Raw genomic sequence first — 23,761 nt, 5'->3', positions numbered from 1 at the left:
CAGACTTGCCCTGCTCATCTGGAGGACTACCTAACCTCCTTTTGTACTTAGGTTCCGTTAGGTGTTTTAGCCCAGGTTTTCCAAAACTCAGATCTCTTCCCTTTTACCACATTTTTAGACATTACAGCCTTATTCTAAATGATTAATAAAAAATAAAAATCTTAATCAATCTACACACAATACCTCATTAAAAATGATGGGGTATTGTGTGTAGATTGATGAGGGAAAACAACTATTTCATTACTTTCAGAATAAGGGTGTAACATAACAAAATGTGGAAAAAGTCAAGGGGTCTGAATACTTTCCAAATGCAATGTATGGTACCAGTCCATAGTTTTGGAAAGGGAGGGGTGGGGGGGGATGTTATGTATGGGATGTGCTGTACTTCGTACTGTACGTTATGGACAGTGTGCTGCTTTACGTACGAATGGGTGATCAGAATGAATGGTGCATGTAATTACATTTCAGAGTTATGTACAATGTGAAACCGGGCAGATTTGCGTTCTCCTACAGTAGGACTACCGCCGAACTGCTGCCGCCACAGCCTCAACCTTCACCGGGATCACGTCACACCCAGCCGCCGATTACCCTGCAGCCAGAGATGGACCAAACATGTGTGGTTGAATACGCCTGTTCAGAATGGCGCCCTGCTCATGCATGTTTTCCTCTCCCCCTTCTGTCGCCTGCACTGGACCGGACCACGGGCTGGGTGCCACAGACGTAAAAAAAATATATATATATTTCACGTTTATTTATTTAACTAGGCAAGTACACGCTTGATGACAACGGACGACGAGGAGCGACTGCCAAATGATTCTCGACAAAAGGAGGAACCAACGGCAGATGAGCAACCGACAAAGGGTGGTGGCAGTGGCTATCTTGGACAATCCTCCAGCAGCATGGATATTATCGCTGGGACTGAGTTTGGTTTGTGATTGTGTACACCTGAGATTTTTGAAGTAAAAACCGCTAAACTTTAAGCCTTGTCTGTGCGGTGGCCTTGGATCTAGAACATGAACTAAAGAGCAATGCAAGTTACTTTCTCTTCCTACCTGACAGTGAAGAAGAAACATTTTGATAAGTATTGTGTGTGTGTAGATTGTCTTCCATTATGTTCTTGCTTCCTTATTTCAGTGGCATTTCTGTTTCCCAACTCTCCCCAGTGAGACTTTCAATGTGTCTTGGAGGGCGTGGATGATTGGCTTGTGTGGTTTGATTGTCAGGGGGTGTAAAAAGCCACCAGGAGAAGTCAGTCAGTGATACACAAACTACACTAGGACGCATCGGCTGTTAGAGACAACACAACCTGGAAGTTGCCCAACTGACAAGGTAGTCCAAGTAGTTCCTCTCAGGTCTGTCTGGTGACGTGATGCACATTAATCTGTTTTCCATGCTAGTACTCTGCCTGTTCTGTTCTAGCAGGAGTCACCATGGTGAGTCTCACCCTCTTTCACTTTCACTAGCAGCTTTCTCTCAGCGTTGTCTCAGACGACTACTAAAAGCAAATGGGGGAGATAGTAACAGCAAAGCTACTGCCATATACATTGGGTGTCATAAGTATTCACCCCTTGATTTTTGATCACATTTTGTTGCTCCAAAGTGGGATTGAAATGAATTTAACTGTGATTATTGCACACCTGGATTCTGCAATATTTGCCTATTATTCTTTTCAAAATTCTTTAAGCTCTGTCAAGGTGTTGAGGATCATGGCTAGACAGCAATTTAAGTCTTGACATAGATTTTCAAGCAGATTTAAGTCAAAACTGTAACTTGGCCACTCTGGAAATTAGCTGTCTTCTTGGTAAGCAACTCCGGTGTAGATTTGGCCTTGTGTTGTAGGTTCTTTTAATTCCTCTCCCAGTGTCTGGTGTAAAGCAGACTGAATCAGGTTTTCCTCTAGGATTTTGCCTGTGCTTGGTGTATCTTTTTATTCTGAAAAACTCCCCAGGCTTTGCCGACGTCAAGCATACCCATACCATGATGCAGCCACCACCATGCTTGAAAATACGGAGGCAGTTACTCAGTGAAGTGTTGTGTTGGATTTGCCCCAAATATAAGGCTTTGCATTTAGGCCAAAATGTTTACTTCAGTGCCTTGTTGCATACAGAATGCATGTTTTGGAATATTTTTATTCTGTATATTTCTATTTTTTTTTCACTCTGTCATTTAGGTTATTATTGTGGAGTAACTACAATGTTGTTGATCCATCCTCAGTTAATTCACTTCACAGCCATTGAACTCTGTAGCTGTTTTAAAATCACCAATGACCTCATGGTGACATCCCTCAGCAGTTTCCTTCCTGTCCTGCAACTCAGTTCAGAAGGATGACTGTCTTTGTGGTGTCTGGGTGGTTTAGTACATCATCCACAGCATCATTATTAGTTTGACTATGCTTAAAGAGATATTCATTGTCTGATTTGTCATTGTTACCCATCTACCAATACTGCCCTTCTTTGAGGCTTTTGAAAGCTGCCTTAGTTAGCGAGGTAACTTTGGTCAACTCTGAGTTCAACTCGGGATAACCGGTCATAAGAAAGTGACTGACCTTTTAGACAGGTACATTTCTATGGCAACGAATCCTTCAGAACTAACCTGTTCCGGGACAGACAAACTTACAGCTAACTCCACATACCCTGAATGAAATGACTGGGCCGTGAGTTGAGGACCAATAAAATCAGATTCCAAATATTGCGTCATCATCCCCTTCATTTGAACTTATTAAATATTCTATTAATCAAATGTTTTCTTTTGTTAAAAAATTGTAATGTAAAAATATATCACACACTTATTAATGACAGAATGCATTATAAACTTCACACAATGTAACACTTCTGCTGAATTTGCAAGATAACTTTTCTTTCATTTCGATTTCGGCAAAAATTAAAATGTGCACTGACTCGCCCATGGATTGATGTTTCAGCATTGTCTCAATGAAGAGTCAGTGTACGCACAGTTACACAGCTGCTAGAGTTAGCAGCGGGCAGATTAGCAATATCCACCGTCATAGTACGGATGAAGCCTGACCTGGAATGTGAAGTTAACTGAAGTTGGTTAGCTTTAGAAACCCTTGAGTAGATCTAGCTTGCTTTGCAGGATACCCCTCAGGTCTTTGTAGTTGAATCTGTGCTTGAGGGACTGAGGGACCTGAGGGACCTTAACAGATTTTGTATGTATGGGGGACAGAGGAAGGGGTAGTCATTCAAAATGGACAGTCAGTCCATGTCACTTATGTGATTTGTTAAGCTAAATGTTACTCCTGAACTAGATTAGGCTTGCCTAAACAAAAGGCTTGAATACTTTTGCAACAACTATATTTTAGTTATTACATTTTTATTAATTTGTTAACTTTTGTAGAATTTTCTTTTCACTTTGACATTAGAGTATTTTGTGTAGCTCAATAACAAAAAAATCACAACTAAATCCATTTCAATCACACTTTGTCGCACAAATACTTATGATACCCACTGTATGGGGACAGCTGACTGGGGGGTCTTTCTGTTGTTCAGGTTGCATTCAGTTTTGATTGGACTAGGACAGTTTTTAAATTCTTTTTTAGGAATTCAGTCGAGGTCTCAACTTACTGTTGAGAGTTGGAATAGTAGAATTCACAAGATACCATTTTTTAATTTGATTGTGCATCAGCAGTTTTTCTCTTATCAGTCACTGACAGCCCATGTCAGCAATTATTTTTTAGATTGGTAAATTTGTCTAGCCAGCTTTCTAAACTTGTAGTAATCATGGTGGAATTACCAACCCGGGGGCCCCCATTGATTTTGTTAGTCACTCTCACTTAGATATCTTATAAAACAAACTGCAAACATTTCTCTCCACCCTATGGCAAAATGTGTAGGATTGCAGGAAATTAGCTTTAAAACAGATTTTTTTTCTCTCTGCCCCATGTCCAAACGAGTAGAACTGCATGAAATAATTCATAAAATTGCCAAATCTTCTCTTCGAACCATGGTAAAATGTGTTGAATTGCATCCATCTTGCTTTATAAAAGTACAACATTTTCTCTATGCCCCATTGCAAAATATGTAGAATTGCAGGAAATTCTCTAAAAAGTATGTTTTTAAATCTCCGCTGTGAAGGTAGCCACCTCCCCAAATGTTTTTACTTAGGGCCCCCAAAGGGCTAGGGCCGGCTCTGATTGCATGTGTGCGTATGCAGACCCGCAAGCCACTGCGGCCCCTCATGATGAGTTCAGATATTTTGTGGCCCCCACCCCATCAAAGTTGCCCATCCATTACATTACATTACATTTTAGTCATTTAGCAGACGCTCTTATCCAGAGCGACTTACAGTAGAGTGCATACATTTTTTATTACATTTTACATACTGAGACAAGGATATCCCTACCGGCCAAACCCTCCCTAACCCGGACGACGCTATGCCAATTGTGCGTCGCCCCACGGACCTCCCGGTTGCGGCCGGCTGCGACAGAGCCTGGGCGTGAACCCAGAGACTCTGGTGGCGCAGCTAGCACTGCGATGCAGTGCTCTAGACCACTGCGCCACCCGGGAGGTACATCCCTGACTTAGCTAGGCTATATCTTATTTAATATGAAAAAAGTCCATAGATAACATGAGTCCATAAAGTATTTTACCACTCCAATGACTTTGATACTGTATCAAATTAGATAATTGACTTCAAAGGTCATAGTTGTTTGTGGAGTTTAGTGACAAAAGAACGACCACACCAAATTATCTTGATTGTATAATAATAATAAATAATAATACATTTTGTTTACGCCTTTCAAGATACCAAAGGACACTTACAGAGTAAGAAACAGAATAAAAAGTAACAAACTTAAACATTACATTTCTAAAAGCAAAGTACAACACAAAAAGGACCATGGCACCCACATTTTCTTTTTAATAGCTTAATTACAGTATAGGCCTATCAGAGCATTTGATTTTGAATCTAATGTATCCAAATGTGGAGCACTTATCTACATTTTAAGAGAAGTTGATGCTGTGCGTATTTCTCTTCAATGGCGCATGAAGTTTGGACTAAATTATATTTAGTAAATTATCTAAAAACATGGGCGTGACAAGTTGTTTCAAGTGTTCTGGCTTGTGTACATACTTAGCCTTCAAGTTGTAAATGGGAGGGTACCAGTGTACTTGATGGTTCTAAATAAGTGCAGGAAGTGGCCTTGTGTTCACTGCAAATCATTGATGTTAAGAAGAGAGAGCAGTTTACTTCTGCAGGACTCAATGGGTAAGCACAATATTCATGTCAAATAAACATAATTTAGCTGCTGATAGTGTTAATAGTCTGTTTAATGGATAGATCTATGGACAGGGTTTTTCCTTGTGCTGTATATTTCAAATCTGTGAATTGTTATTGTTTAATACTCATGGATCACTTATGAGAGGCCACGCGAATACCATAAGCTAACCTCCTGTGCTACCAGCTACGTCCTTTAGCAAGCTTTGATATTTGGTCTACACATAGGATGTTGATCAAAGGACACTAGAAAGTAAGAAAGTCGTTTGTGTTATTAATGTGTAATAACCATTTTTTATGTATTACACATGGTTGATATACTGTATTACTCTCAGATGCACGTGATTTGGATGCACATTGTAGAATACAGAATACATGTAGAATGTAGAATGCATGGTGTTCTGCCTATAGGTCATAGTGGCACTCTCGGGATATTTGTCCGTGACGGTGTGACCCCTTTCATTGTTCCATGGTGCTGGGGGGTGGAAAGTCCCTCCAACAGCCAGCACACTGTCTGTGGCCCTGTGGGCTGAGAGGCTGAATGTATGAGGGCGTCGTCCAATCAGCCGCTCCGCCTCAGAGAGCAGGAAGTAGCTTCTCAGTCACGTCAGCCAATGTGGATAGTGGGCCCCGAGACGAGGCCCTCCGGAAATGTGCCGCTGGGTCTCAGCATTCAGGCAGCACCTCAGACGGACAGCCCCACCAGGCTCTACCAGGAGTATCTATCTATTTATCAGTACAGTAGCACACTCTGTCTGTCTGTCCCTGTCTTCTGTACGTCCGTCTGTCTGCTCAACCTGTCGGAAATAATATGGTAGCGAGGACTGCCTTGCACCACCCATGGCTGTGTCAGTAAGAAAAAAGAAGTTGTTTGTCCTTGGGAGCAAGCCCAGCGTGAGAATGTGTTGGGAACGGGATTTCATGTAAGTGTGAGGCATAAGACTTTCCTACTTTCCTACTTACTCAGTTTTTGTATATTTGGTGATGCAGTGAAAGAGAAAGACTTGAAGTCAGGTGCCAGTGAGATCATTCATGACAAGTAGCCCTACCAGTGTGGAAGAGGATGGCTATCATGGTTTCAACTGACTGTATGATGGTCAACAAACACTGATATGTCATCAATTTAACTGCTGGACAGCTTATTTTATTGGGAGTTATAAAGCAAAGGTGTTTGCAACTGTTTAAATACAGTAATATTGAAAATCCTGTTTACAGGAAACAAATTTGCGCTCAAGGGCACTCCCATTCGTGAACACACACTTTTACTTGATCACTGTGTTACTCTCTGATTGTGATTAACATATTCAGGAAAGTAAAAGGGACGCATCCCCTAAACTAAAGCTCTCAGTCCGGAATCTAAACTAAAGCTCTTAGTCCTAAATCTAAACTAAAGCTCTTAGTCCTGAATCTCTAATGAGAGGAGCTGGTGCTTGTTTTGTCATGTTGCTGCTTTTCTACAGTATTTATTATTCTGGGCACGCACTGCCTCCCTCTTTCTTTCCTTATATTATTAAACTGTGTGGAGTCCTGTCTACTTCCTGTAGAGAGGCCATGCTCATATTAGGAGACAGGAAGTGATGCGGGGGAAAGCCAAGCTCCCCCAAAAAGCAGAATGAGGTTGTTGCTGCTACAGGGTGGCCTACCATGAGTGAATGCTGAAAGAAATGTACATATTATGTTTAGTCGGAAACTTTGTTGACCAGGGGAACAGAAACCTATTCACCTGTGAATTTTTTTTTTTTTAATGCCCAGTGTTGTCAATGTAATTGTCCTTTGTTTTATATATATTTCCACGCTATGAGGTTGGAATAATACTGTGAAAATGATGATAATGCCCTTTTAGTGTAAGAACTGTTTTGAAAAGACCGCCTGAACGTTCAACCTGTTTTGGTGGGATGGAATTTCAGGCCTGCCTGGTGTCCTCACCAATAAGAAAGAGTTCCAAACCTCTCTGCCAATAACAGCAATTTTTTGTAGTTTTCCCCTCCCCACTCAGAACATTCCCAGACAGTCCTAGCAATATTATTGTTTCTATTTTAGTTTCTTTTTGACCATTTTATTTGAAAACAATCACAGTAAAGTACTTAATAGTTACCCAGAAATGATTTGATATTGAGCTAAAAACAGCTTCATTGGACCTTTTAGAACAGAAACTCATCATGTCCCCTACATGGCCTTGCTTACTCCACTTCCTCTGTGTAGAAAGCCTACACCTTTAGACTGTCCAACAGCTGTGAGTGTTGTACACCTGTGAGACTATGCTCATCAACGTTCTTCCGACTGTGGTGGAACCAGCTGCTATTAGTTTTTTCACTAACAGCAGACATCTGCAAAACAAGAGATATAATCATGAGGTTGAACTTGGCAATATTGTGATGGGAAATGTATGTCAAAGGTTATGACACAGTTAATGATACTGATCTTTCGCTCGCTGTCCCTGTTATGCTGAGTAGTCATTCAGAGAATGTGTTTTCCCAACACCTTTGTGGTTGTTTCCATTTTAATGTGTAGAACAGGAAGGAAGGAGTAGTGTAAAGTCTACCAAGCACTCTCATGAAAAGGGCAAAATCATAGTTGCATGGGTGAGAGCACACTGTGAATCGTTCACACTATATTTTTGAAAAACAGTTTCATTTAGTTTCTCCTCTAGAAACATGGGTTGTGTTGAGTAGTTTGCCGGTAGATTGTTCCAGGCAGCAGTAGGAAGTAGGTGTGAATAATTATCTGGTATTTTATACTTGCCACTCCTGTTTACATCTGAGTTCCTGGCAAGGAGTTCTCTTATCCTAATTAGCATCTCTGTTTCACTAAGCAGTGAGGTTAGAGAGTTCAGAACCCACATGTTTGTGCTGAAAAGCACTTCTTACATTCAAGGTGACTGTGGATTTGGACCCTATAAAGGGATACTTAGAGATTTTTCCCCAGAGTCAGATGAACTTGTCGATACTATTTTTATGTATCTGTGTCCAGTATGAAGGAAGTCAAAGGTAGTTTTGCGAGCCAGGGCTTACTAGCGTTAGCGCATTGACTGGAAGTCTATGGGTATCTGCTAGCATGCTAAAGTATCCCTTTAATCAAGTTTGTTTTGTTGATTATTACTGACGACTAATACATCTGAAATATTGTAATACGCCATAGCTCTGATAATGCATTTCTCTCACTTACTATATATAAGATACGGTTAACTGCAATGAGTTAGGTGTAATGGAAATTATTCTTCACACAAAGAGACCATTCTGTTCATGCAGTCCTCCATTGTTAATCACAGAGTAAAGTTCCTAATTTAATCTCTCTTTCCCCTTTACAACCACAAGTATCCAACACCAAAAATAGCCAGAACATGCAGTTAGGTTGGTGGAATGAATCTGTCCGTAGGTCCCACACCCTGCCTGCCTTTTGAACAGCGGTTATCGCTTCCCAGTGGAAACAACACAAACATCAAAAGGTGGCTGCAGGACAGATAAATGCTGCCGTTGTCCTTTCAAGTCCCCTTGTAGCAGAGGCCACAAACAGGTCAGAAATGACCAAGCCACCCAGCTGAGTCCACCCAACTGAGTCCACCCAACTGAGTCCACCCAACTGAGTCCAACGTCAATCTGCTTGCCTCGTCACAGTTCAATTTAGATGCTTAAGATACGTTGCATAAACACATTTAAACATGAAAGCAGTTGCAGAAATACTTCATACTTTTCTTCCCCTCCTAATCCACGAATCAGACTAAACTACATTCCTGCATCCTTATTGAATCTCCCTGCCTGGCTGTTTCCTCCTGTAGAGAGTTAAATTACCCCTGACTGACTCTGGGGAGAGATGCAGATTACCCCTGACTGACTCTGGGGAGAGATGCAGATTACCCCTGACTGACTCTGGGGAGAGATGCAGATTCCCCATGCCTCATTTCCATCCTTATCTAACAGTCAGATCTTGCGCCCCTCAACGGAAGCCACCTCTCCCCTCCTCTGGTGCTCCCTTCCTAGTATATTTGTTCTTGTGGGTCTGGAGGCTGCTGGTTTCCTTGTACTCCCTCCCAGAAGGCAGGCAGCCATCGTCAGGGCAAGGAAAGGCAAGGCAGGCACAGTGGGCGGCAAGGCAGGAAGCCCACAACACAGGGTGCAATCAACAGCTCTGAAAGGGCATGAGGCACATTCCAGGGGAAATGTCCAGTTTCCTGTCCGCTTGTCCGGTTCAGGGTCAAGATTTGAGACTGCAGGTTTTCCGGCTGTATTAGGGTTTTAGAGATTTAGAGGAGAGTGTGGTGTGTGTCTCTCTGAGTCTGCCTTAGCGCGTCCTCTCTCTGTCTCAGTCTGATTTAGAAGTTAGCAGAGTCAGAGTGGTGTGGTTCTCTCATTGGGTTTATTCATGGATCTCCTCAGGGAGAGCTCAGCAGTTCAGACCCTCAGGAGACGAATGAGCAGGAGGTAAGCTGCTGATGGGGCACGTTTCCCAGGCATTATGAGGGTTTAGATTGGGTGGCAGACCTATTGGCTGGGGTGCTTGTTTCTTTGTTTCTATATCTATGTAGAATTGATGTGGTGTCATTGTTGATGGAACTTAATGAGGACAAATTGCAGTGAAATGTTTGCTGTCTTGTGAGTTTGAAGTGGAGAGAAAGTTGATGTGTCAGGATATGTAAGATGTTTCTAGGACTGAGCCGTTATGAGATGTTTATTTTATTATGTTGATATGGTCTGAATCCTCAAGTCTTCAAGTGCTTCTTGCTCATGATGTGTTGCTGTTTTTGTACAATCAGATTCAGAGTTCACTGTGGTCTTATTGAACGATGCAGCTGCTGAGAGAATAATTTAGCGTTGCATCTCAGAAATGTCAAGTTAAATAAACATATACGAACCCATACATTCAGCCCACTGCCAGCTCTGTGATATGTACTGTGGTGTATGATGTGTTATTTCTCCCTCCTTGTACGCTCAGAAACATGACTTCAGCAGAGATCTCCTGGCCCATCCCCATGAGGGCCATCGGGGCCCAGAACCTGCTCACCATGCCAGGGGGTGTGTGCCACTCTGGTTATGTGCACAAGAAAGGAGGGAGCCAGTTCAGCCTTATGAAGTGTGAGTAGCCCTACAGTACATAACATTACATACATGCATACATACATTACATGGCTCATTAATGTTTACTGTACCAAGGGATTCTGACAAAGGTCTGAGATGAGTGGCACTGCATACTTTCATCTCAACACAACATTTATTTCACCAGTCATGGAGCAGGGATGGAGATTCATCAAATTAGGAAGAACATATTTGCTTTTATGCCTGGCTTATTTGTGAGACCTTTCTTTCTTTCCTTCTGCAATCTTACAGGGCCTCTTCGCTACTTAATCATCCACAAGGGATGTGTGTATTACTTCAAGAGCAGCACCAGTCCTGCACCGCAAGGAGCTTTCTCTCTCAATGGCTACAACAGGTCAGTGTTCACTATTGTGTCCTTCTTTTTGCACAGAAGTACATAAATTTGAATAGGCTTCGGGCAAAACATGTTGGCATTCTCACATAGGCCTACATATGATTATTCATTAATGTTTAAATACAGCTGGTATTGTCAGTTGCAATCAGTTTGTTATGATGAGAAATCCTGATCAGATGAGAAAGTCTGCTGACAATGAAAGCATTTCTCAATGTGCTGTTCTTTCCCACCTGGACAAAAGGAACACCTACGTGAGAATGCTGTTCATTGACTATAGCTCAGCATTCAATATCATAGTGCCCTCCATGCTCATCACTAAGCGAAGGACCCTGGGACTGAACACCTCCCTCTGCAACTGGATCCTGGACTTCATGACAGGCCGGCACCCCAGGTGGTGAGGGTAAGCAACTACACATCCGCAACGCTGACCCTCAACACGGGGGCCCCTCATGGGTGCGTGCTTAGTCTGCACCTGTACTCCCTGTTTACCCTTTGACTGCGTGGCTACGCACGACTTCAACACCATCATTAAGTTTGCAGAGGACACAACGGTGGTAGGCCTGATCACCTACAACGATGAGACAGCCTATAGGGAGGAGGTCAGAGACTTGGCAGTGGTGCCAGGACAACAACCTGTCCCTCAAAGTCAGCAAGACAAAGGAGCTGATCGTGAACTAGGGGCCGAGCACATACCCATTCACATCGACAGGGTTGTAGTGGAGCGGGCCGAGAGCTTCAAGTTCCTCGGTGTCCACATCACTAAGGTCCTATCATGGTCCAAACACACCAGCACAGTCGTGAAGAGGGCACGACAACATCTCTTCCCCCTCAGGAGGCTGAAAAGATTTGGCATGGGTCCTCAGATCCTACAAAAGTTCTACAGCTGCACCATTGAGAGGATCTTGACTGGCTGCATCACTGCTTGGTATGGCAACTGCTTGGCATCAGACCTCAAGGCGCTACAGAGGCGCTACAGACCTCAAGGCGCTACATCACTGGGGCCGAGCTCCCTGCAATCCAGGACCTCTATACCAGGCGGTGTCAGAGGAAGACCCTAAGAATTTTAAAAGACTCCAGCCACCCAGGTCATAGAATGGAGCACCAAGTCTGGGACCAAAAGGTTCCTGAACAGCTTCTACCCCCAAGCCATAAGACTGCTGAATAGTTAATCACATGGTTACCCTGAGTATTTGCATTGCCCCCCTTTTTATTTGTACTGACTCTGTTGCACCGGCTCTATGCACACTTACTGGACTCTACCCACATACTTACTGGACTCTACCCACATACTCACTAGACTCTACCCACACACTCACTGGACTCTACCCACATACTCACTGGACTCTACCCACACACTCACTGGACTCTACCCACACACTCACTGGACTCTACCCACACACTCACTGGACTCTACCCACATACTCACTGGACTCTACCCACACACTCACTGGACTCTACCCACACACTCACTGGACTCTACCCACATACTCACTAGACTCTACCCACACACTCACTGGACTCTACCCACACACTCACTGGACTCTACCCACACACTCACTGGACTCTACCCACATACTCACTGGACTCTACCCACACACTCACTGGACTCTACCCACACACTCACTGGACTCTACCCACATACTCACTAGACTCTACCCACACACTCACTGGACTCTACCCACACACTCACTGGACTCTACCCACACACTCACTGGACTCTACCCACATACTCACTGGACTCTACCCACACACTCACTGGACTCTACCCACACACTCACTGGACTCTACCCACACACTCACTGGACTCTACCCACACACTCACTGGACTCTACCCACATACTCACTGGACTCTACCCACACACTCACTGGACTCTACCCACACACTCACTGGACTCTACCCACACACTCACTGGACTCTACCCACATACTCACTGGACTCTACCCACACACTCACTGGACTCTACCCACACACTCACTGGACTCTACCCACATACTCACTGGACTCTACCCACACACTCACTGGACTCTACCCACACACTCACTGGACTCTACCCACACACTCACTGGACTCTACCCACACACTCACTGGACTCTACCCACACACTCACTGGACTCTACCCACACACACACTGGGCTCTACCCACACACTCACTGGACTCTACCCACACACTCACTGGACTCTACCCACACACTCACTGGACTCTACCCACACACTCACTGGACTCTACCCACACACTCACTGGACTCTACCCACACACTCACTGGACTCTACCCACACACTCACTGGACTCTACCCACACACACACGGCACTACCCACACACTCACTGGACTCTACCCACACACTCACTGGACTCTACCCACACACTCACTGGACTCTACCCACACACTCATTGGACTCTACCCACACACTCATTGGACTCTACCCACACACTCATTGGACTCTACCCACACACTCATTGGACTCTACCCACACACTCATTGGACTCTACCCCCACACTCATTGGACTCTACCCACACACTCACTGGACTCTACCCACACACTCACTGGACTCTACCCACACACACACGGCACTACCCACACACTCATTGGACTCTACCCCAACACTCACTGGACTCTACCCACACACTCATTGGACTCTACCCCCCCACACACAAAACACACAAACACTCATTGGACTCTACCCCCACACACACAAAACACACAAACACATGTATATTGACGCCACACACACAGTCACAACATAGACACTTTCAAACTCTTTCACAGTCTTCACATACGCTTCTGCTGCTCTGTTTACTATCTATCCTGATTGCCTGGTCACCCCTACCTACATGCACATATGACCTAAAATATCTCAACTACCTCGTACCCCTGCACATTGACTCGGTACCAGTACTCCTTGTATATAGTCTTGTTATTGTTATTTTATTGTGTTACTATTTATTTTTCTGATTTTTGGGGGGCCAACTTTTCTTGTCTGAAAAGGGCTCATAAGCATTTTTTATGCTAAAGTCTACACCTGTTGTATTCGTTTCATGTGACAAATACAATTTGATTTGATTTTGAGTGTTGATGTGCCACTTCCTGCTGAATGAGATCATCTCTATAAAGCTTTTAGAGGTTTTGCTTACGATTACCAAACACTCGTCATATCGTCATATCAATTCATACATCAGGTCACAAGCCAATAATGGAGACGGCAATGTTCTACCATCTCTTTTCCATATTTGTTTGACATTTGGAAAGTTAAAGTGGCTATTGAAGTAGGCTCTATCATACCCTGTGGTGTTTTCATTGAGTTCCTCCCTCTAATGAGTCCTTCCCTATAGAGGTATGCTGCAATTCCATGGTGGTAACTGTGTAACTGTGTAATTACATGTCTGGAGTCTCCTCTCCCTGCTGAGGCTGAGTATAAATAGAGCGTTAATACAGCTGTGCAGCTCTAGCACACTGAAACATGGCCAGGCCTATTCAGCTCACACAGCATACTGTATGTGACATAGGAGGCATGATATGTTATTACAGCAATAATGTGATGAAAACGGTAATGCATTAATAAACCAATGACACAGTTGCCAGATGGTTTCACCGACAAAATGTGAAATTGGATTGGTCAGAGTGAGGGGGCTTGTACTTTATGTATATAACCTGAGTGTACAAAACATTAAGAACACCTTTCTACTATTGAGTTGCAGCCCCCTCCACTCCGATGCGTCCCACAGTTGTCAAGTTTGCTGGATGTCCTTTGGGTGGTGGACCATTTGTTTATACACAAGGGAAACTATTGAAGGTGAAGAATGGAGCAGCGTTGCAGTTCTTAACACAAACAGGCTGGCACCTACTACCATACCTCATTCAAAGGCACTTCAATCTTTTGTCTTGCCCATTCACTCTCTGAACGGCACACTTACTCGATCCATGTCTCAGTTGTCTCAAGGCTTAAGAAACCTTTAACATGTCTCTTCCCCTTCATCTACACTGATTTGAAGTGGATTTAACAAGTGACATCAATAAGAGATCATAGCTTTCACCTGGATTCACCTGGTCAGTCTGTCATGGAAAGAGCAGGTGTTCTTAAGGTTTTGTACACTCAGTGTATACTGTATTTGTTTCATAAATGTAAGCTACTTATGTAGTATTCTTTAATGTGTGGTTTCAGTTTCTATTCCTCTCGTTGGCAGGGTGATGAGGGCAGCAGAAGAGACCACCTCCAGTAATGTGTTTCCCTTCAAAATTGTCCACTTCAGTAAGAAGCACCGTACCTGGTACTTCTCAGCAGCCAGTGAGGATGAGAGAAGGGTGAGGGTCGATACGTACAGATTAAGAACCTCTCACATTCCTAGTAACAGAAGATATATAATTAATTATTTATATATATATATATATATATATATATATATATATATATATATATATATATATGTGTGTGTGTGTGTGTGTGTGTGTGTGTGTGTGTGTGTGTGTGTGTGTGTGTGTGTGTGTGTGTGTACCAGTCAAAAGTTTGGACGCACCAACTCATTCAAGGGCTTTTCCTTATTTTTATTATTTTCTACATTGTAGACTAATAGCGAAGACATCAAAACTATGAAATAACACATGGAATCATGTAGTAACCAAAAAAGTGTTAAACAAATCAAAATATATTTTATATTTGAGATTCTTCAAAGTAGCCACCCTTTGCCTTGATGACAGCTTTCACACTCTTGGCATTCTCTCAACCAGCTTCACGAGGTAGTCACCTGGAATGCATTTAAATTAACAGGTGTGCCTTATTAAAAGTTCATTTGTGGAATTTCTTTCCTTCTTAATGCTTTGGAGCCAATCAGTTGTGTTGTGACAAGGTAGGGGTGGTATACAGAAGATAGCCCTATTTGGTAAAAGACCAAGTCCATATTATGTCAAGAACAGCTCAAATAAGCAACGAGAAACAACATCATTACTTTAAGACATGAAGGTCAGTCAATCTGGAAAATGTCAAGAACTTTGAAAGTTTCTTCAAGTGCAGTCGCAAAAACCATCAAGCACTATGATGAAACTGGCTATCATGAGGACCGCCACAAGAAAGGAAGACCCAGAGTTACCTCTGCTGCAGAGGATAAGTTCATTAGAGTTAACTGCACCTCTGATTGCAGCCCAAATAAATACTTCACAGAGTTCAAGTAACAGGCACATCTCAACATCAACTGTTCAGAGGAGACTGCGTGAATCAGGCCTTCATGGTCGAATTGCTGCAAAGAAACCACTACTAAAGGACACCAATAAGAAGAAGAGACTTGGCCCAAAGAACACGAGCAATGGACAATGGAAATCTGTCCTATGGTCTGATGAGTCCAAATTTGAATTTGTTGGTTACAACTGCCATGTACTTTGAAGATTCGCAAATCTAAAATATACGTTTTTTTTGCTTTCTACATGATTCCATATGTGTTATTTCATAGTTTTGATGTCTTCACTATTATTCTACAATCTAGAAAATAGTAAAAATGAGACTTAAAACCCTTGAATGAGTAGGTGTGTCCAAACGTTTGACTGGTACTGTGTGTGTATATATATATATATATATATATATATATATATATATATATATGTGTGTGTGTGTGTGTGTGTGTGTATATATATGTATGTATATGTATATATGTATATATATATACAGTGCCAGTCAAAAGTTTGGACACACCACACACTACATGACCAAAAATATGTGGACAGCTGCTCGTCGAACATCTCATTCCAAAATAATGGGCATTAATATGAAGTTGGTCCCCCCTTCAATAGGGTTGAGGTAAGTTATTTATTCATCAGGCAAGTCAAGTTATTCATCACTGATCTCAACAAACCATTTCTGTCTGGACCTCGAATTGTGCACGTGGCCATTGTCATGCTGAAACAGGAAAGGGCCTTCCCCAAACTGTTGCCACAAAGTTGGAAGCGCAGAATCGTTGTGAATGTCATTGTACACTGTAGCATAAATATTTCCCTTCACTGGAACTAAGGGGCCTAGCCCAAACCATGAAAAACAGCCCCAGACCATTATTCCTCCTCCACCAAACTTTATAGTTGGCACTATGCATTGGGGTAGGTAGCGTTCTCCTGGCATTCGCCAAACACAGATTTGTCCGTCAGACTGCCAGATGGTGAAGCGTGAGTCATCACTATATATATTCCATGGCTGCTCGGCCATGGAAACCCATTTCATGAAGCTCCTGAAGAACAGTTGTGCTGACGCTGCTTCCAGAGGCAGTTTGGAACTTGGTAGTGAGTGTTGCAACCGAGGACAGGCGAGTTTTACGCGCTACGCACTTCAGCACTCGTCCCGTTCTGTGAGCTTGTGTGGCCTACCACTCTGCGGCTGAGCTGTTCTTGTTTCCACTTCACAATAACAGCACTTACAGTTGACCGGGGGGCAGCTCTAGCAGTTCAGAAATGAGATGAGCTGAGTTGGCATCCTATGATGGTGCCACATTGAAAGTCACTGAGCTCTTCAGTAAGGCCATTCTACTGCCAATGTTTGTCTATGGAGATTGCATGGCTGTGTGCTCGATTTTATACACCGTTCAGCAACTGATCTGGCTGAAATAGCCGAATCCGCTCATTTGAAGGGGTGTCCACATACTTTTGATTATATAGTGTATATATACATAGTGAAATGTATGCACTCACTACTTACTGTAAGTTGCTCTGGATAAGAGCATCTGTGAAATGAATAAAATGTCAAATGTAAATGTATTAATCACAATGTAATACTGATTATTTTTGTCTACTGAAAGAAATGGATGCGAAATCTGCGGAAAGAAATTGATCACTACAATGACAGAAGGGATTCACATGTTCCAAGGTAAGTCAACACAACCCTTCCTTCACACAATCATATCATCTGTGGTTACTTCCTTTTTCTGATAAATAGGTGACAGTTTGGCTGCATGCTCTGATTGACTTTCTGAGCCTGTAGGTTTTATCTTCTAGATTGATATACAGTGTAAGCTCTTGCTGTGTTATAACAAGTATGCATGGGAGTCAGTGAATACATGATTAGTGAATTTATTAAATACAAGGTGATTAATGTAGTCCTCCCTTTGTCCTTAGTAGACAATAACAATACTCTGTTGCCATAGTGACTCCGAATCTGATGCAGACAGCTTCTATGGATCGATCGAGCGCCCCATGGACATAACCCATACCACAGATGACCCAGAAGGCAGTAAGACATACTACTCACTTCTGAAGCAATATGGCTCAGTTTCACAACACTTGTTTCATACAATTAACTCTGTGCACTAACAATGATGTCATTTTCATGTCTAGATTACATGTTAGAGGATGAAGACGACGATGAGGATGACTATGAAAAACCAGATAGCCCACCAACACCTACAGGTAGACCTACAGAATAGTAAATGTCTTTGAGTTTGATGCTGTCTTTGATGTGGCTGGTGCTATAACTGTGATAAACTGCCCTTGATGGGATTGGCATGTCATCACAATTCAAACTAATGGCCCCATCTTTTATGGCTAAATGATAACTATGCTGAAATAATTTTGAATCCTATCGTTTTGTAGGTGATTTACTGTATTACAAATGCACATTTTCCAGTTTTTTTCTGTCTCTGACTATCGTATTATGCTGCTATTGAAGGAAGGCCAACCGTTCCACCACCATCCTACCCACCTCCTCCAGTCCCATGCCAGTTCAGACAAGAGTCCATGTCAGGATTCTGCAAAGGTCTCCCCCCTCCCGTACCCGGCCCCATCAGGAGCCCCACCAGCCCCCTTCCAAAGAAACCGCCAGCGCCCTTAGCTCCACCCAAGCTCGGTGAGGTCAGCCACAACCACCATGGACACAAGGACATCCCAAATAAGCCCCCCCCTCAACCTCCTCCCACCCACCTCAAGCCTAGCCCAGAGAGGAGTGCATGGAGTGCTAAGAGCCCGATCCCCCCTCCCCCCCCCCCTCCCATGGCCAACCTAAAGAAGCAGGCGATGATGGGGCAGATGTCAATCTCCACCATAGCTGGGGGGAAACATAAAGACAGGATGCCCCCTGTTCCAGTGACCATGCAGTCTCCCGCGACCCTGATCATCTGCAGCGACCTGGAAAGGAAGATGGTGCTGCACTCCAGCCCTAGTCCACCGGGTTACCGTGGCAACAAACCCAGTCACATTCCGAGCATGCCAAACCACTGCCTCAGCTCCAGACCAGCTCCAGGTCTCCCACCACAGGCCTTGCCAGCACTGAACCACACCAAGCCTGGACTGTACAAACCACCCCTGGTACCCAAACTTCCATGTCCTGCGGCCAAGCCTAAACCACCTGGAGGGTCAGCACAGTAAGTGTCTCCTTTCAGTATCCAACAGATACAGGTAATCCCTGTTTCCTTTCATAGAGGAAAACTTTACTTTTTGCTCTGTTGAACTATAGTTTGATTTCAAGATTGTTATATTTTACAACACACAAATACAGCACAGTTTAAAACACCATCTTTCTTCTCAGAAGATCTTCTCCAGATGGACAAAGCTTCCGGACCCCAGTGGACGAGGTGCCTGCCTCTTTAAGAAAGAGCAGGGATCCATCCAAGGACACTGACTATGACTCTGATGAAGACTATGAGAATGTAAGCACCCTCTATATTTCATTTACATTTTTGCATTTAAGTCATTTGGTAGACGCTTTTAACCAGAACGACTAGGGTTAAGTGCATTGCTCAAGGACACAGACACATTTTTCACCCAGTCGTTTCGAACCAGCGACCTTTCAATTACTGGCCCAGCGCTCTGAACCGCTAGACTACCTGCCACCCGTTCTCCATCGACTACAACTCTAGTTTACACAGGCTATGAGAAAAACACCTGCGTTATGTGGTGTGGTTTTGTGTATGTTGTTTTGTTGTCAAGTTTACTCAGTTTACTCAATTCCATAGTCTCATTAAACAATCATGGTCAGTGTACTATAGATTAGTCTCATTGATCAGTGCACTATAGATTAGTCTCATTGATCAGTGGACTACAGATTAGTCTCATTGATCAGTGGACTATAGATTAGTCTCATTGATCATTAATCAGTGTACTACAGATTAGTCTCATTGATCATTGTACTACAGATTAGTCTCATTGATCATTGTACTACAGATTAGTCTCATTGATCAGTGGACTACAGATTAGTCTCATTGATCAGTGGACTACAGATTAGTCTCATTGATCAGTGTACTACAGATTAGTCTCATTGATCAGTGGACTACAGATTAGTCTCATTGATCAGTGGACTACAGATTAGTCTCATTGATCAGTGTACTATAGATTAGTCTCATTGATCAGTGGACTACAGATTAGTCTCATTGATCAGGGGACTAGATTAGTCTCATTGATCATTGTACTACAGATTAGTCTCATTGATCCGTTTACTATAGATTAGCTCATTGATCAGTGTACTATAGAATAGTCTTGGCCTGCTGATGCAATTCTATCCTTCTAATGTGTTGTTGTTTTTTCACACGTTGTTTCTGACCTCAGATGCAATTACCAGATTCTGTGTTCCTGGACACAACAGAAACAAGCAGTGTTGAAAAGTAAGACACACTTAATTATTTCTGTACTGAATTTTTGTTGATCACCCCCTGTTAATTTTTGTGTAATGGTCTTAAGCGCCCAATAGTGTTTAATCACAGTGTGCTCAACCACTTCCTGAAAATCAGGTCTCTGTTTTCTCATGAGAGAAGAGCAGAACACATGTCTGACTGCAGTCTGACTGATGTATTATTAATGTGCTTTAATTGCAGGTTATTTAAGGAAAGCTCCAGAACACCGCAGGACGGTCTCTACTGCTTCAGGAACTCAGGAACAAAAACATCAAAGGTACACCATGCATTTACATTTTAGTAATTTAGCAGTAGCTCTTATCCAGAGCGACTTGCTGTTAGTGCATTCATCTTAAGGTAGCTAGGTGGGACAGCTACATATCACAGGCATAGTGAATACACTTTCCTCAGTAATGTAGCTATCAGCAAAGTCCGGGGGGTTGTGGTGAGGAGGGGATTGTTTAGATAGTCTTTGAAGTGGCAGGGTTTCAGGTGCTTTTCACACCAACACATGCTGTGATTCATAAACAACTAGGGATTCACCACACATCACACAGTGATAATTGAAAGGAAACTGGTTTAGTGAATAATGTACATTTGTTCTCATTGAATCAGGTGCTGGTGGTGTGGGATGTGAGTGTGTGCAAGGCCAGAAACTACAGGCTCTTTGAGGAGGTCAGAACCACTGTCTTTTCCTTTTCTGTCTACCAGGTCGATTGTCTGACAAAATCAATATTACAACGGAGGATTCCAGTACTATCTCTGTCTTGTTTGATGTTAATTTCATTGTGTTTGTTTATGGTTTAGGACTCCCGGCTGTTCCTGGAGTTAGAGATGACATTTTCCTCCCTGTCAGCCCTAGTGGAGCACTACCATAGCCACCCACTACCCAATCACGGCTCTCTGTGTCTGCAGAAGCCATATGGTTACATCGTGCCAAGGTGACCTTGCCAAGACCCCGTCCTGAGGTCACGGCCTCATCTGCTCATATGAAGTCTCTCCTCTTTGGCGTCTACCATGGTTCTGCCACTGTAATGAACTACAGTAGAAACTTACTACGGCTGAAACACAACCACAGTGCCCACTGTAAAGCAAGGCAGATTGTTGCATCTCTGTAACCGAGCCTGAGTAAATGTTGGAGCGGTTCTGGTGAATATCCTGGCATGGGCAGAGGTGCAACGAGTGCAGATGGTTGCAGTTGTTGAAGAAAATATGGCATCTGTGACAATGAGGGCAATGAGCTGGAGTGGAGTGCCACAGGTTTACAGAACACAGTTGTATTGTGTGAGGACTACTGCAGGACTAGTGCTGTAAAGGTCTGTCATTACACTTGATAGCAGCAGGCAGGTGAACTGCTGTTGTGTTGTGAAGAATACATGTTGGAGCAAGCAAATGTTAAGATTTGTGGGTTGAATGCACATGAATGTCAGAATATTAAGCACTGCTTATGTATCATGCATTGAGGACCAACTTATTCTACAAATCAAGTTGATGAAACATATCATATTATCTTCAGAAAAAATGTATTATTCCAACCACAATGCAAACGCTCTACCTCTGTACCTCCCTATTTACTATTTTACCTCCCTATTTACTGTTTTACCTCTCTGTCTCTCCTCTCCTCTCCTCTCCTCTCCTCTCCTCTCCTCTCCTCTCCTCTCCTCTCCTCTCCTCTCCTCTCCTCTCCTCTCCTCTCCTCTCCCCTCCCTCCCTCCAAGTCTTACATTATGATAACTGTGACATATGGTGCACAAAACCAGTGCTATCTATGATCATGTAATCACACTTTAAATGAAACTGCCCACACGTGTAGTATTGCACTGTATAGAATTGTATGTATTGTAAAAATATTTTTGTAAAGTTGTAAATATATTATTTCTGATTACAAGAAAAATATTTTATCATGGATAACTGGATAACAGCAGAAGGCAGATACATATTCCATTGGGTGGCGCTGTTTGGTGACGCACCATTTAACCATGCCCATGCAATAGTCTGAGTGTGACTGAATTTATGTTGAAGATGCACTATGTTAAATATCTTTACCATAACCAAAAATATTGTATTTTAAGCTGGTGTACAAAACCAAAAGTAAAAGATGCAAAAATGGAACTTAAGAACGGGAAGCATAGAAATAGTGCACATAGAACAGCTTTACCGCTTCTTAGGCTTGCTTTCAATGAGAATGAAAGATCTATGACTCTCATGTCTATGTGAATTTGGTCAGTCACCCAAAAAGTTACATATTGTAGCTTTAAGTCACAGAAAATTATGAACTGAAATGACATTCACATAATTACAATCAGACTTTTTTCAGTAGAGAGTATTTTAGGTGAAATCATGGCTACTATATATTTCTATGTTGTAATCTTGCCTCATCTGTGTGTTATTCTCCAGCCCCGAGGACAAGTGTAACAGAATCACACACTGGACACTCACTGATAGTGATGGGCAGACATTAGCTCAGATAAAATCTAAATCCACAATTTTTCACCCTCATTTTCATTATCTCCAGCACAATAGCAGTGTCTACACGTGAAAACGGTGCATTTCTACGTTTTGTAGAAAAAAATATATAATGTTAACAAGTTCTCACTCTGGCTAGAAACTCATTGTTTTACTAACTTTTAAACCTACCCTGTGATGTCACAGACAACCGTCTAAAAAAAATTATAACAATAATACATTTATTTTGTATAGCGCTTTTCATTAGTGTTACCGCAAAGCTCTACATAGGCGAAAATAATTATAATAAAATAAATACAATATAAACATACATTTAGAATCAAGGCAGGAAATAGCATTTATAAATCCTAAAAAAAACGAAGAAAGAGGGACTATAAGAAAGATGTGTTTTAAAGCCCATTTTATAAGTTAAAATGTTAGTACCTTATCATTTTATCCACAGATCATAGAAACGCACTGTTTTAATATATGTAGACACTGGTTTGGTGCAGAGATAATGAATATGAGGGTGAAAAGTGGCAGAAATGCACTTTAAGGAATGCTACAGCAGCAACACAAGCATCAGAGGAGCTGGTTCATTAAACATGCATACTAAATAAATCATTATAATGATATCGTGATTAATATTCAATGTTTTCACATCTTACTCAGTGAGGAGAATTGAGATTATATGACGTCTCTTTCAGACCTTGACAAGGAAGCCAGAACAAATAGTGCTCTAAATCACTTCTTATGTATGTCTCTCCTTCTCTCTCCCTCTCCTCTCATCTACTTTGCCACAGCCATATCACCACCAGCATCACCACGTTAGCAGCACAGGATATTAGTGCACTGTTCTTCAACTAGTTCATTAAATGGGAGACAGCAAAGACGAAAACCAATGCAAATGAGAATTTCTGAAGGCAGGATTACTAAGATCCATCATTGTGAATTAATTAACACAGTCTAGAGACAGCACTGACAGAATTATAGTATCTAATATGTCAAAATCCATTAAATAGACATTTTTTAAAGCTATTTGACAGTGGTAAATGACTCAATAAAATTATATTCGATGTTGAAACTACA

General features: G+C 42.5%; 1 protein-coding gene across 7 annotated transcripts; it reads left to right on the top strand.

Moving 5' to 3' along the window:
- Nucleotides 1-417: 417 nt before the first annotated feature.
- Nucleotides 418-23,761, top strand: LOC139553377 (SH3 domain-binding protein 2-like). 7 transcript variants are annotated; one of them, XM_071365943.1, is made up of 13 exons: nucleotides 418-1,329; nucleotides 10,162-10,301; nucleotides 10,554-10,656; nucleotides 14,840-14,957; nucleotides 17,426-17,493; nucleotides 17,771-17,856; nucleotides 17,961-18,032; nucleotides 18,292-18,982; nucleotides 19,147-19,267; nucleotides 20,163-20,218; nucleotides 20,429-20,504; nucleotides 20,843-20,902; nucleotides 21,035-23,761. In XM_071365943.1, the coding sequence occupies exons 2-13, from the start codon at nucleotides 10,166-10,168 to the stop codon at nucleotides 21,170-21,172; spliced, it is 1,725 nt and encodes a 574-aa protein (XP_071222044.1). In that variant the 5' UTR covers nucleotides 418-1,329; nucleotides 10,162-10,165; the 3' UTR covers nucleotides 21,173-23,761. The 7 variants fall into 7 exon arrangements, with proteins under 7 accessions (XP_071222044.1, XP_071222128.1, XP_071221870.1 ...); XM_071366027.1 differs by lacking the exon at nucleotides 418-1,329 and adding an exon at nucleotides 1,339-5,223; XM_071365769.1 differs by lacking the exon at nucleotides 418-1,329 and adding an exon at nucleotides 5,248-6,155 and having other exon boundaries at nucleotides 19,150-19,267.

Source organism: Salvelinus alpinus, chromosome 1 (assembly GCF_045679555.1).
Source record: "Salvelinus alpinus chromosome 1, SLU_Salpinus.1, whole genome shotgun sequence".
NCBI lineage: Eukaryota > Metazoa > Chordata > Actinopteri > Salmoniformes > Salmonidae > Salvelinus > Salvelinus alpinus.
This window is presented reverse-complemented; position numbering and strand designations above follow the sequence as displayed.

Bases quoted from the DNA above. Each gene is read 5' to 3' on its own strand.
- LOC139553377 (XM_071365687.1), top strand. From the start codon at position 6,073: ATGGCTGTGTCAGTAAGAAAAAAGAAGTTGTTTGTCCTTGGGAGCAAG. The intron at 14,958-17,425 runs GTGAGGGTCGAT...GTCTACTGAAAG, and splicing joins CCAGTGAGGATGAGAGAAGG to AAATGGATGCGAAATCTGCG. The intron at 20,219-20,428 runs GTAAGACACACT...CTTTAATTGCAG, and splicing joins GAAACAAGCAGTGTTGAAAA to GTTATTTAAGGAAAGCTCCA.